Source organism: Orbicella franksi, chromosome 6 (assembly GCF_964199315.1).
Source record: "Orbicella franksi chromosome 6, jaOrbFran1.1, whole genome shotgun sequence".
Lineage (NCBI taxonomy): Eukaryota > Metazoa > Cnidaria > Anthozoa > Scleractinia > Merulinidae > Orbicella > Orbicella franksi.
This window is the reverse complement of record NC_138150.1, coordinates 12,683,737-12,697,924: the sequence shown is the minus strand read 5'-3', so window position 1 is coordinate 12,697,924 and position 14,188 is coordinate 12,683,737. Positions and strand designations below refer to the sequence as shown.

The window sequence follows — 14,188 nt, the reverse complement described above, 5'->3', positions numbered from 1 at the left end:
TGATTTGCCACTGTTTTAAGGTATCATGGTAGGTGGATTGACAGTGTTTGGAAATGGTACTCTTCCGTGGGTGCTTTGAAAGAAAACCTCATCAACCTATACATTTTTTGAAAGCTTAATAGTTATAGAATGCAATCATATCTTAGAAATTTTCTGAAAAATTAATGTCGCAGTGGTATTAAAAGAAATTCCCAGAAACACTGCTTTGCTTAAACTGGTTTGCTTCTGTGTGTGAATTATCAGAGTGGCACGATTAACATTGGAAATGTTTTTTCACACATCACCCTCCAAAACAGTGTTGGTGATTTTCCAGATCTAGTTTGGCTTATTCTCTACACTCTCGTTAAGTTTGATACTTTCAATGCAGATGTTTCCTTCTGCAAAAGAGGCCATAACTTTGAAATGGATGTGAAATTAACAAATTCTGACATTGTTTTTTGAAGAAGGTATCCTGGAACATGCCAGCCGATTTTCAGCCAATTCCGTCAGAAGACATGCGTAAACAAACTAAAAAATATTCATCCTGATATGCAGTTTTATTATTTTGATTGAGAAAATGGCAAAAAACCTTTTATGAGGTAATTGGTATGATTCAGTGTTAAAAATCCCCTCTTGTAATATTTGATGATGCATTCACAGTTGTTGGCATGGGTCAGTTTACAACAACAAGGACTTATGACAACTTGAAATAAACAGATGTCTATAATTCTGGTGCAAAAACCTGTCACAGTGTTATTGTCCAAGGAGTGACAAAATACCAGAGCTTTGTACAGGTTTGTATGTAAGCTGCCATGGCGACTTAGAAGATGTCATTGGCGACATTGGTACTGTGTTGCTCAAGTTTAGGCCTATTCGTTCTCCAGACATGCCAAGGAAATCTTGAGGTGGAACCAGCAAGCAGCTTCAGCTTCAACTTCTTCGGCTTCTTCAAAGATGAAAATGGGCAAGAAGGTTTCTTGCGTTTTCATCCTGACATAAAGAAAATTTGACAAGAATGAAAGCTAACTTGTGATGAAACAACCAGATTGAGAACAGCTGATGTGCACTTTCATTCAAATTAAATATCACACCGCAATTTGCATTACACAAGAGGTGACAGGAACTTGTCAACGTGCAGTAAGGGGTTAATGAGAGGCAAAAAATAATAGTTTTTGTCTTTATCTTAAAAAGTATAAAAGTTTTTTTCCCATTCTTTCTGCAAAACATTTATCTCAGTCTTCTCAAGTTGAACAGCAATACCTACCCCTCCCCCAGTACACGTTAAATTTTTGCCATGCTTACATTTTGAATTTTGAAACAAAATTCTTTCCAATAGTACCCCCAGTGAAAATAAACCCACGGAAACCTTTTTGAACTTAAGTGTGTGTCCAGCGCCATAAATGTTTTGGTAGTACAGTAATTCTTGAGATGAGAAGGTTTTGGACAAAAGAGCCAATCTGGCTCATCTTGAAATGAACAAGTGAAGCTTTGAAAATAAACATTGTGTTACTGCATTGTGAGAAAGGAACAATTATTTGCCCTAGAACATATATTTAAAGAAAGCAGTTTAATGTAGTAGTCGATGGTGGGAAGGTAGTCATTGTTTATACTATTTAAAAAGCGCAGTGAAGGCGGGTTTTTCTTGAAACAACGGCTAAACCGAGGAAAATCTTATTTAGAATCCACAAGTTTACCTGTAGCGGTGGTTATTTTATTTCCAAGTGCTGGGGGTTCAATTTTCGAAAATTTAAGGGGGCTCTGAACCCTACCTACAGAATTTTTTTTAAACTTTGCCAAAAGTTGCATTTTATCATGCTTATCAAAAGTTGATAATATAAAAAAAATTCACCCTGCTGTTTTTGAATTATAAGCCCCTAAAGCTGTAATTAAGGGTGTTTTTAGGAGTTCATACTGTTGCTATGGTAGCCTATTGTGTCATGAAAATGATAACAACGCGTTCGCCAATGAGCAGGCAGTTTTTTTTGATACCATGATTGTAGCATTAAGTGATAAAGAGTGGTTATAATGACCCATCAAAATCTAAGTGTTGGAAACTGTCTTGAGCCACCTTAAAGCTTAAAAATATTGAAGTCAAATTAGCCTGTTTTGAGGTCGCCTTGAAAACTGTCTCACAAAAAATGAAAAAGAAATTGAATTAATCCAAATAAATGTGACATCTGTACATTGGATATAATGGTTGACTTTCACTGAAAAAATGAGGCCAGTTGGTAATAATCTGAAATTTGCCTTATCCGTTCTTATGCAGACAGCCTCTTAAGTAGCAACATTGTTGAACATGCTCAATTTAAGTTTATTTGAATTCAGAGTCTTCCGAAAAGAAACTTATAATGATTTTGAAATAAAATTTGGTAGTTTTAGTCCCAAAATATATTTTAGTATGATTAGTTTGTTTTCCATCTCCTTGATAAAATACAGAGAACTGACTTACATGTAGGCACTATTGTACCGGTGTTTGGTTCCTGGGTAGACATTATCAGCATCCCCTGCCTCAGACTCATGAAACAATTCAAGCGCCACTTCGAAAGGTCACAGAAAAGTGAAGATTTTGCAGAAATTCTTTAAATAACAAGTAGTTTCATTTTAGCAAATAAAAATTTGGAGAGTTCAGTGCACTTTACCTATGAAATAGTGTGTACACATGCATAACACATTCAGTTTTTTTGTCATTGGCCCGTTTTGAAGGTTTGAGGATTTTATGAAACCTCATAATCTCTCCCTGATGAGAGTTAATAGTTAATGAAGATAGTGAAAACTTGCCCGATGAGAGTTAATAGTTAGGGATGATTCATTATTATGGGGATGACTGGGTTGGAAAATCAGAAATAACTTTTTTCTTTTTTCCTTATGTCCATCGTAGTATCATATCAAAATTTCAAAGCCCATCTTGATTTGTTCTAAAACTTTTCAAAGCCCAGTCAATGGAAATAATATTATAGAAGCTGATATAAAATTGACACAGTAACAGTGTGAAGTCATTTAATATGTATTTCAGCTTGTGTAAATGAACATTTTCCCATTTTTAGTGCAGAGTGCACTATTGGGATGGTTATGGGGGTTGCCTGCCGCTAAGGAACTAAGGCGCTATGGCGCTATGGCGCTGTCGCTATGGCCCTATGGCGCTAAGGTGTAAACTTTAATGTTTGTTTAATTAATTAATTTCAATTAATTAATTAGTCTAGAGGCAAGGAAGTAATGGGAGTAGGGTGGGAAAGGTACATGTGTACTGTACGTAAAACACATTCCATCGCCGTCACTTAACTTTGAACATCACAAAGCTATATATTTGTTTCAGGTAACCCCTTGCTCTCCTTGTGGTACCATTCTCCTTAGAACAAAACTAATTTGCCCTAAACGCATGCGTAGATTAGTTAGTGTTCGTGGCTTCTATATTAGGTGAAGGATACATTGCATACGGAATCACGCACAAATGTTGAGTGGTTTTCCTTATGGTAGAGCTCAACATGTAAGACGCATTTATTCTAGCATTGTTAGTGTTATACACTATCTTTACACGCAGTATTTTATATATTGTGTCATGTGACCAAGGACGGCAGTTATTTTTGAGGTAGCGCCAATTGTCCCTTTTTATTGCAAAAGTGAAACGTTACTGTGGCTGCATAGCTTTTAGAGTTACAAACAGGTCGGTTCAACAAATATCATCTGCTGTTTTCAATCTACAATAGTGTGCTTGTCAGAGTTCAAATATATTGCTTCTCCTTAGCGACTTGTTTATTTCTTGCCTTAATTGTGTCTGTAAGAGAGACCAAAAAGTTCTCAAGTTAGTGGCGTTAATACTCCGCAAATTGTGAATTTGTAACAAAAGAGACCAGGAAAATGCTCAAATATTGCTGCAGACGCCGTGGCACCTAATGAAAGCGCAAATTAATTTAATCAGTCTTTGAGGAGACTCATTCATATCGGCCAAGTAGCGCTGTTTATCTTCAATACTTTTCGTTGAAAAGCTTCTCAGCCATCAATATCGTTGTGTGTTAATTTTGAATTGTTTTATTGTTAACAACAAAGGTGGCAACAGAAAAAGAAAGTGGTATTTCGTGACTATCTGATAATTAAATTAGTTCTTGTTCATCGGTAAAAATTTGCATTTTTAGTAAAACATCGTCTCTGTTCCGTTTCTTCATCACTACATTAGATTTTTAACTTTCTTTCATTTATCTCCAAAAAACAAGGACATCTTCCGTATGTTTTGGAGAAAACAGGGGTTTCATATTACATGGCTTTGCGAGGAAAACAAAAGTATCAAGTTACAAAGTTGGTCTGAAGAGCTAAATTGTCACGTTTGCTGCTTCAGTGTATTATTGAATTGAAAATGAACGAAAATCAACTTAAAGCACCAGTAGTAATTAATTTGTGCGTAATGTTTGGACCTTGAATGAAAATACAACCTTGAAACATACACACTGCAAAGGGGAAAAGCTGTAGCAGACTACCAAGGTAGACACAAACCGGAAGTGAACCGAGCAGGGGTGAGTACTTATGGGACTACTGTATCAGAGCTATCAATTGCGCTCTGCACTATCTGAGATTGTCTCACTAGTTTTAAAAAGGCCATAAGCAATGTTACAAGGCAACAGTACATCATCTTCGGAAAATTTGTATTTTGGTTGGACACAGCTGTCAAAAAGCACGGCAAAATGTCATGATGGAGATTCCTGATGAAATGTATAGATTTAGGCCAGCCTAAAAGTGTAGCTCCTGGGCTGGGTTGTTCAGAGCTAAATTAAGCTAACAGGAAAAGGTAGATTTTTGATTTGAGTTTTGTAACTTTGCGTTGAGGTTTTCTGTATATTGTTTGGCCTTCTGTTTTGCAGCAAAAAACATTTGTATAGAAGAGAAAGTTATAATTTGGTTAATTTTTAATCCTGGGTTAGCATTAACTGGCATTAGTAGTATGCAAATGCAACGAGATATTTTTATTTTTAGTTACAAAGGTAACTTGATACTTTTGTTTTTCACAAGGAGTAAATTCAATTAGAGGTCACGAATCGTCGCTTCTAGTTCTTAGGACATGTTTTAGAGGAGACAAGACTATTTAGATTTGAAACAGTTCTAACATTTACAATAGTAAGTGCACGTGATGATTGTTTTGTTCTTGTTGCATACAAATATAACGAGATACTTTTACTTTTTAGTTACAAAGGGTAATTTGAAACTCTTGTTTTTAACCGCGCGGCCACGGGCCGAGCGTGGTTCATGGTTTACCCTTGGTTTATTTTCTTAAATTTTTTTTTTGTCGGAGACCAGACACAGATCTCCACTCGGCCAACTTAGAATTACGCAATCTGTAATGTTTACTCGCCAAACCTTGTTTCTTCAGGGTCAACAGAAATCTCAGATTTCAAAATCACGCCGAACCTACACATTGCAAAAAAATCTCTTCAAAACCCTGACATCGAAGCGATATATCACTTTAGCGTTAATAGCTACCACACATCGGCAGACAGTAAATCTATTCCTTAACAATCCAGCTTTATCGTGCTAAAATTTCAGCGAAATCGAACAAAACCAGAATTAATTAGAATTTTTTTGTGACCTCACTCCCCAGACTTGACCTAACAAAGGGAGCAACAGTCACCCATAGCAACCGAAAAACACGAACATAACAAAGCCGACGTTTCGGCCAAAAAACTCCGGAATTATCGCCTGAGAGCTTAAACTTGAATGGGAACATCTTTTTCGAACTTTTTTCAACTCATTTAGATGAAAGAATGGCCTCGGCGGGCTACAAAAATGACTAAGAGAAAAAACAGAACAAGACAGCAGAACAAACCGATAATATTTCACCACGTGGCTTTTGGCACGGAAACGAAAATACAGCTTACTTCTGGATAAATTCAGCCTTAGAAGCCACCAACTGGTCCCATATTACATTTTGCCGTGGCGACTGCCATTACGGTGGCTTGCATACTAAATTAGCTAACTTAACAAAATTCTCCCGAGGGGGGGATATGACAAATTTGGTGAGAATCAAAAGTAACGCCAATTTTCTGTCACGTTTTCAATCTGTGGTCACTGGAGTGACCAAAATCGATACATCGGTCGGGATAGGGTTTTTTTATATGACTTGTGTGACTACTTTGCTAGCCCTTTACTCGTGGAAAACACCAATTAAATTTAATCATGACTTTTAAGAAAGAAAGCTGTTGTTAATAGTGTTATTATTGTGTCGTTCATATCGTTCATGCCCATACATATCCCGAAGAAAGTTCTTGATTAAGACCATTACGTCATCGGAGATTTGTCAACGGCTACCACTGATGGTGCAATAATACAGTTTGTGTTGATCAAGTGATGTGATGTCTACAGTAAGAAAAGAATCATCAATGACTGCTTTGGAATGTGCACTACGTTCCGACGGTAGTGCTAAGCAAACCGTTTCATTTTTAAAGCGCGGTTATAAGATCTAACAGATCTTGTTCACAAGGGAGTAAATTCAATTAGAGTGGATGAATCGTCACCACTCTTTCCCATGAGATATTTGCTATCTTTAGTTACAAATGGTAACTTAACACTTTTGTTTTTTATATGGAAGTAAATTTAATCAGAGCTGACAAGTTATCAGCTTTTGTTCCCAGGATATTAAAAAAAAAAAAAAAAGCTTTCATTTCTGAACGGTTTTCATGTCTCTGCAGTAGCAGTTTATTTTTATTTGATGGGCATTTTATGACATGCTTTACAGTCCGATATTTTTAAAGGTAAAAAGTATGAAAACTTTCAAATCTTCTTTGAACACTGCGTGGCACCAAGTTAAAGTGCAATTTAATTAAATCAAACTTTCAATGTGTCAGAGAGGTTTTTTTCTCTTTCGGCGAAGTAGATGTTGTTGTGTTGTGTTGTGTAAAAAGCGTAAACTTACGATCATATAAAATGCGAAAACGTCTCTTAACTTGAGTATTTTTGAGCATTCTATAGGGGCATTCAACCACTTTTCATGCACAACGCGAGGAATTGTGGTCAATAGTAAGACCAAAGACGCAAGGAATTGTTGTTATACGCGAATGGAAGAATTAAGATGCACTGTTTTCCATGTGCTCTCTTCGATCAGTGGGAGCAGGGGTGAAAGCTCTCGGGAACTTATCAGTCCATAATATCCAGTCAAAACACTCTTGTGGCAAAGCAATCAGAAAAACAGTTAGAAGACTCATCTGATGCTTTCAGAGTCATAAGTAAAATTACAGAAATGCAGAAGTGAGTAGGTCAAAGGCACCTGCCATGATACTGAGAACCAACTTAGTTTTCAAAATTTTTATCGTTTGATTACCGTAACGTCTTAAAACCAGATGTGTAGAAGTAAACCAGCTGCAATCACTTATGAAAAAGGTATTGTGCTCTTCATGATGTTTTTGTGTGTAAATTGCCACAACAGCAAGCAAAATTTTGATTTTTAACCAGGCATCTGTTTTATAGTTTGAAGCAGAGTTCCCTCTCATCAAGTGTTAATGTCATCTAAAAAATCACAGATTTAAGTGCAGGTACCATTCATATTTTGTTTTTTATCTGCACAAGTTCAACATTTTGGAAACCACATGGGGAAGAATATACTTCCTTCCAATCCTTTGCAAAAATTACGCCTTGATGTTTTTATTAAAATCTCACGTAACTTTTACATTCTCGAACTGGAGGTCAATCAGGTGTGACCTAGAACCTTCTGGAATGTTCTATTTCTTATGTAATATTGTAATTTAGAAACCTTGTAATAATGCTACAATTAATTCTTTTGAGAAGTTTCTGGAAACTCCAGGTGTACTAACATGTCTAATATAAGAGGGTGAGTTTCGTCTGCAAGAGGGCTCTGAAAGTGTAACGAAGCTTAGTGCTGCCGATTGCTGTAATCCGAGAAGTTAAATAAACCAGTTTGTTACTGATGATCGTGAGTTCTGTGTGGGAACAACCCTGCTCTGCATTGACACTCCTTAGTATAATTATATATAAACAGCACTGCAGTGTAAATGTCAGAGACAAATTAATAATTTAATGTGACATGTATTGGATAAACAGGGCATTTTACAGTAGATTAAACAATAATTTGTTATTGCTTGTTGTTTGTAGGCAACATTTTTTGGTGGTCTGAGTCCCGAAGTTAGGAGAGAAGCTTGGAAATTTTTGTTACTTTACTTTCCGTTTGGTTCTACAAGTCAACAAAGAGAACTACTGCGAAAGGACAAAGAAAAGGAATACCAGAAAATACATTACTCCAGGTACATGTAGAATTTGTTTGATTAAAAGCTAATGAAATTGAAATATATATATATTCCTCTTTTTTTATTTCTTTTTACTTGAATGTAGACCCAACCCATGCTGACAACAACTTTGTTTCAATAGATCAATTTAAAAGTTTCTTAGTCAAGTGCTCTCAATCATCACGATTAGTAATATTTTTATTTCACTAATGTAATGAACCTAAAAAACAAAATAAACAGGGTGCATCTTTGTGATTACCACTACAGTACCGCTCAAAAGTAAGTTACCACTGTCTCACGAGTGCACTAGAAGTACCAAAGCTACACATTCGTTGGTATTCGAAACTGTTTTGTGTATTAAGACATCTGTATCGTATCATATTGATTAGTGCAGTACACGATTTTCATTCTCATCGGCGATGCGTGTGTACATGTGTGTATTATAAATTCACAAGCGTCCATCAATATTGTTTCATATACATTAGCCAAACCTTTTTTTACTCTTGAAAGTCAGACTTGCTTCACGTTTAGTTTTTGTAAATACATGAACACGATAAAAGTTGACAGTGTTCTCCTTTTCAGGCGGTAACCGGTAAAATTTATCGCCTGTAGCAACACTCATTACCGCCTAAAATCCCTTGGAATTCTTGAAAATTCAACAGGTAAAAGAAAAAAAAATACAGTTGTTTCACCGACGTAATCGGTATGTTATCCTTGTAAAAGAATAAATAAACAGATTAAAAGATAAACTGCGCAGGCTATGGTTTGTAAGTACTATCTATGGTTTTGAACTTTGAGACAAGAGCCGCGAATTTTTGCCAGGCAGATGTCATTTCTTCGCACGTGCATCAGAGTTGTTTATGTAGTAATTTTAAAGTGCCTATGAAGTAAACAATAATTGCTGCTGATTTGAAAGGCTTTTCAAAGTAAAGAAGAATGGTGTTTTCCATTTTGGAATATCTTTTTTTGTTTTAGAGATATTCATGTTTTTGTATTATAAGTGATGACGTCATAGGTGGTTCCACTAAAGCAGTGCAACACTCAATCAAGAATATCTCTAGAAATATTGAAGCAGTGTTCTTTAAACTTGGCACCAGAAATGTACATCACAAAAGAAACAAAATGACACCCGTCGTGCTGTCGCCATGACAACAATTATGCCGCTGGTCCTGTTTTAATTAAAACTAACATTACCAGATTTCATCTTAAACAAGGATCATCCACTCCCAACAATGTAATGGGGAGAGTTAAGACAATATGGGAATCATGTGTGTTCCCAGCAAAACCCTCTGTCCCTTTTTGAAGGGTTGCAAATTGGCATATTTGGTTTTTTACAGAAAGAGACTGGAGCCAAAAGTGTTGCCATGGCAACAATACAGAAGGTGTCATTCTGTTTCTTTTGTGATGCACATTTGTGGTGCCAAGTTTGAAGAACACTGCTCCAATATTTCTAGAGATATTCTTGATTCAGTGTTTTACTGTTCAAGTGGAACCACCTATGACATCATCACTTTCCTCATTTGCATAATACAAAACGTAAATATCTCTAGAACGAAAGAAGATATTCTAAAAAGGGAAACGCCATTCTTCTTAACTTTGATAAGCCTTTCAAATAAGCAGCAATTATTTTTTACTTCATAGGCACTTTAAACATTACAAGTATTTGATTTGCAAGCAATGTGGGAGAAATCAGTTCCATGAACTTCCAACTTAACTATCGGCTTTAGAAAACTGGTGTTGCTAAATTGACCAACATTCACATGTGGTGATCGAAAACTTCATCTTCGTCACGAAATGCTCCACATTCAGGTCAAAAGTGTTTATTAAAATCTATTTTCAGACGACGTTTTGAGAGAATCCTTGACAATAAAACCTTTCCAGAATGTGAATGAAAACGAATATGCAGCGATTTCGTTTGGTTTTGAGGGATGACCGCTGATTTTGTAGTGATACCTCATGTAAGCACAGCGAGGATACCCCGGAAGTGGCTTTTGCCTACTTTTCTGTGACTTTAGGGCAAGAGAATTAAGACAAAGAATAAAACACTTAAAAATGAAAATGCTGTTTGATTTCATTTGACATCTAAAGCCAAAGGTGTAAAATTAGTAAACTTAATGCATATTAGATGGAGGTCTTTTGAAAAAATATGTTTTTATTAGTTCCTTTCCTTTTTTGAAATGTTCTTCTGGTGAACAATTCAATAAGGGGGGGACAAGGTAGAAAATTGAGCAAGTTATTGATGATTCATGTATTGAGAGGTTGACCAAGTGTCTGAAAAAAAGAAAAAAAAAACGGCTAAGAAAAAACCAGTTTTGCTTTCTATGGTAGCTCTTAAGTCCTACTGCTGAAACAAGCTGACAGGAACAATGGGAAAATCACAATTAAGGAACGTTCTGACAAACATTACTCTTTTGTATTGTATTTAATACTCACACAAACTACCTAGTAATGAGGGTAAAACTTGTATCTGTAAAGGTTTCATTTAAGGTCGGCGCTGAAGTTGACAAGAATGGGGCAAATTTCAATTCCATGTAATGTACAGAGCAGACCTAATAAACAAGGCTGCGTTTCAACTGATTGCTTTACTGCTTTAAAATGCCCTTTTACCTGTTGTACGGAAAACAAGGGAGAACCCTGAGTTGAAGGTATGTGAATCATCGGCGACAATCGCTCGTGTTTACAAATATGATTTACAGTTGTATCAATTCTTGTGGTTGTATAGATCTTAAAGAAAGGTTTGTTTGCAACCCTAAACGTGATTCATACAGTTGTTAATCAGAATGTAGTGCTCATGAAACTACAGGTAGAATTTTCACACCTGGTCTACATGTTACTAGTAAGCCGTGATCGCAATTACTAAGTCAACTCAGCAACGCCGCCTATGTCAACAATTTCTTCGCCAACTTTGTAGCCTGCAAAGTCTGCGAATACAGGCCAGTTTGTGAAAAACTGAATTTACCAGTCTTAGAATTGGAGATTTTCGCATTTCTTAACACCGAAATCTCACGAGTTTGCCTTGTGCATTCCTTAACGAGGTATATAGCAATAGTTGCTATTCTTATTCAATGAGATACAAATAAGTGGTGAGGTATTCTGGAGTTTAGTTATTTCGAAGAGAATCCCATTGAATGAAGTCTTAGACAGCATGCACTGAGCTTGAATAAGATAACAGGCATGTTGTTGTGACGCCTTGAATTTGCATAAAGTTTCAAACATTACTGATGCATGAAAAAGTCATGCTTTTGTAATGCATGCATAGTCCTGTACTTTTTCTGCCGACTGAGAAACTTGCTTGTTTTAAAATCTGAGTTACACTTGGAAGCTACTTCCCAGTAAATCACAGGCAGCCCAAGCTCTCAATGTTATCCTTTTTTTTTTCCTTTTTATGCGAACGTTCAGGCTAACGTGACATATGGCATGTACTATTACATAACGACCGAATTTGACCACGCGAAACATGACTCTCGCCTTGCAGCATATGGAGGTGTTGTGTTACCATGGTTTGAATTCATAAAGGTTTGTATGGGAATGCAACGGCTTTGCTTGAAAAGCCAATTATTCTTATAGTTTGTGAATAAAATCTACTTACCCTGTCGCTGTGTTGTATTCTTTGTTGTTTGCCAGCTCCTCGGGCCGATCTAACGCGATTTCGGTGAGTTATCGTTCTGTGGGTTTCCACTACTAAAAGAAAGACAAGGCCAGACACTGATTTCCGGAGTGCCCGCCGCTCGAAGCGAATAAATCCACTGAAAATAACCCTGCCGGCTCAATTCCTCCGTAGAATCAAAGAAGAGATGTTGAAGTTCCATGTCAGTTCACTCGCCATGCGATTCCCTCTACAACACCTTCGCAATGATAGCGAGTGAACTGACATGGAACTTCAACATCTCTTCTTCGATTCTACGGAGGCACTGAGCCAGCAGGGTTATTTTCAGTGGATTTATTTGCTTCAAGCGGCGGGCACTCCGGAAATCAGTGTCCGGCCTTGTCTTTCTTTTAGTAGTGGAAACCCACAGAATGATAACTCGCCGAAATCACGTTAGATCGGCCCAAGGAGCTGGCAAACAACAAAGAATACAACACAGCGACAGGGTAAGTAGATTTTATTCACAAACTATAAGAATAATTGGCTTTTCAAGCAAAGCCATTGCATTCCCATACAAACCTTAATGAATTCAAACCGTTGTAACACAACACCTCCATATGATGCAAGGCGAGAGTCATGTTTCACGTGGTCAAATTCGGTCGTTATGTAATAGTACATGCCACATGTCACGTTAGCTTGAACGTTAGCATAAAAAGGAAAAAAAGGATAACATTGAGTAAATATGTTGTTTCTTTAACCTTTGACACAGGGGCCATTCTGAACAGAAAAAGCCATTTCAAATAAACTCATTCATTTCGCGCCACTACCACACCGCGGGTCTGGGACTCCAGGACACATCGTAATAATAATTGTAAACAGTAAAATTTCCTCCATGTCGCCGAAGAACAAAACATAGTGAGCCCAGTATCTAATTCAGAACCAACCAATAAAAATGTACTGTTACCAAACTGATGAAAATAATTATAAACCAGCAAAAAGCCAAAAGCCTTATCTCTGTCTCAATCTGTAAACACCCTCGATTCACAGGTTGCTTAGCACGTGACCAAAAATCTTCCCACTGTCAGTGATAGAATCCACCGAATGATTTATTCGCGGATGAAACCTCTCTCCAAGCATGACTTCAACAGGGTTTAGACTTTTTATGGCGTACACTTTAGAATTTAATATTAGTCACATCATTAAGAAACTTCCCAAGACCTCTTGTGTAACGGTAGCTGTATACGTAGTAAGGTCGACGATTTGTTTGTCTGTTGTCAATTTCTTCTTCGGCTATATTTGTTTACGTTTTGATAGATATAAATACTTTGTAGAACATGTAAACAGCAGCTCATACCGATCAAAGAATTTGAAGTTTCATCAAACGCGCATCCGTTCATCAGGCCAGGTTTAAACGTCGCATTTTACATGCACCGAATCAAATACCAATTTTCGTTGACTCGAATGAATAAGTTTGGCTGATTTGATTTAAACGTCACATTTTTTGCCAAATAAAATTGCTGAGCGCGAGTGACGTGTTCATTCCCAGCTGACACCGCTCCAAGTTTCCCACCTGAGTGCGGTTGACAATGATAAGGAGCACATTTTGCGTTCAGATCATTCATACCTTGCAAACACCATTTGAGGAAACAGAATGGGGCAATTTATAATGCAGATGGCAGTGCATTACCTCTTAAACTCTGATTTTTGTTTCACTCTCCTGATCAAATTCAAGTTCACAGACTTCATTCTCCATCTTCTGCATAACTTTGCTGAAGAGAAGTAAGAACCATTGCACACACTATTATACTCAACAATCACCATATTACTGTCCTACTCCGCATGTCATGTAGCACAGAGCGGTTTTTTTCTTGAAGGCTGAAAATTAAAGTGCACCTAACCCCAAAATTTTTTTCGCTAAAACGAATCTGCATGTTATTTGAAATACTTCAGCGAAAAAATTTTTGGATTCGGTTAAATCCTCGATTTTCTGTGCCCTGACGAAATCTCGAAAATAGCCCCAAAACACCGCTATTTTGTTTCATGACCTAGTTTGAGGAGAATGGGTCCAGCAGCTGTTGTGATGTCTACCCAGGAAGGTCGAATATCTCACGTCCTCTCACTTCCTTCAGGATGGTGCAATACACATTCGAAAAGTGCGCAGAAATGCCTTCCAGAAGTGCTATCGACTGTTGCAGCAATATACCAGATCTAAAAAAAGATATACTGTTCAATTTACTGGCGATGATCGGTCAATGGAACAATAAAGACATAAACGATGGTTGATTTTGTCGAACCGAAACAAGCGAACTGAGTCTGTGAGAACCATTGAAGAACTCAAACTGGAATTTGTTCCGCAGACTTTCTAACGCTATTTTCAAAATTTTCTGTTTAAAACCAACCAGAA

At 37.0% G+C, this 14,188-nt stretch overlaps 1 protein-coding gene across 1 annotated transcript in view; it reads left to right on the top strand.

Moving 5' to 3' along the window:
* Positions 1-14,188, top strand: part of LOC145489638 (TBC1 domain family member 16-like) — a 68,010-nt gene that overhangs the window by 19,727 nt on the left and 34,095 nt on the right. The window contains exon 2 of the mRNA XM_081468656.1: positions 8,068-8,216. Within this exon, the coding sequence (XP_081324782.1) occupies positions 8,068-8,216 (149 nt within the window). The remainder of the gene's footprint in view (positions 1-8,067; positions 8,217-14,188) is intronic.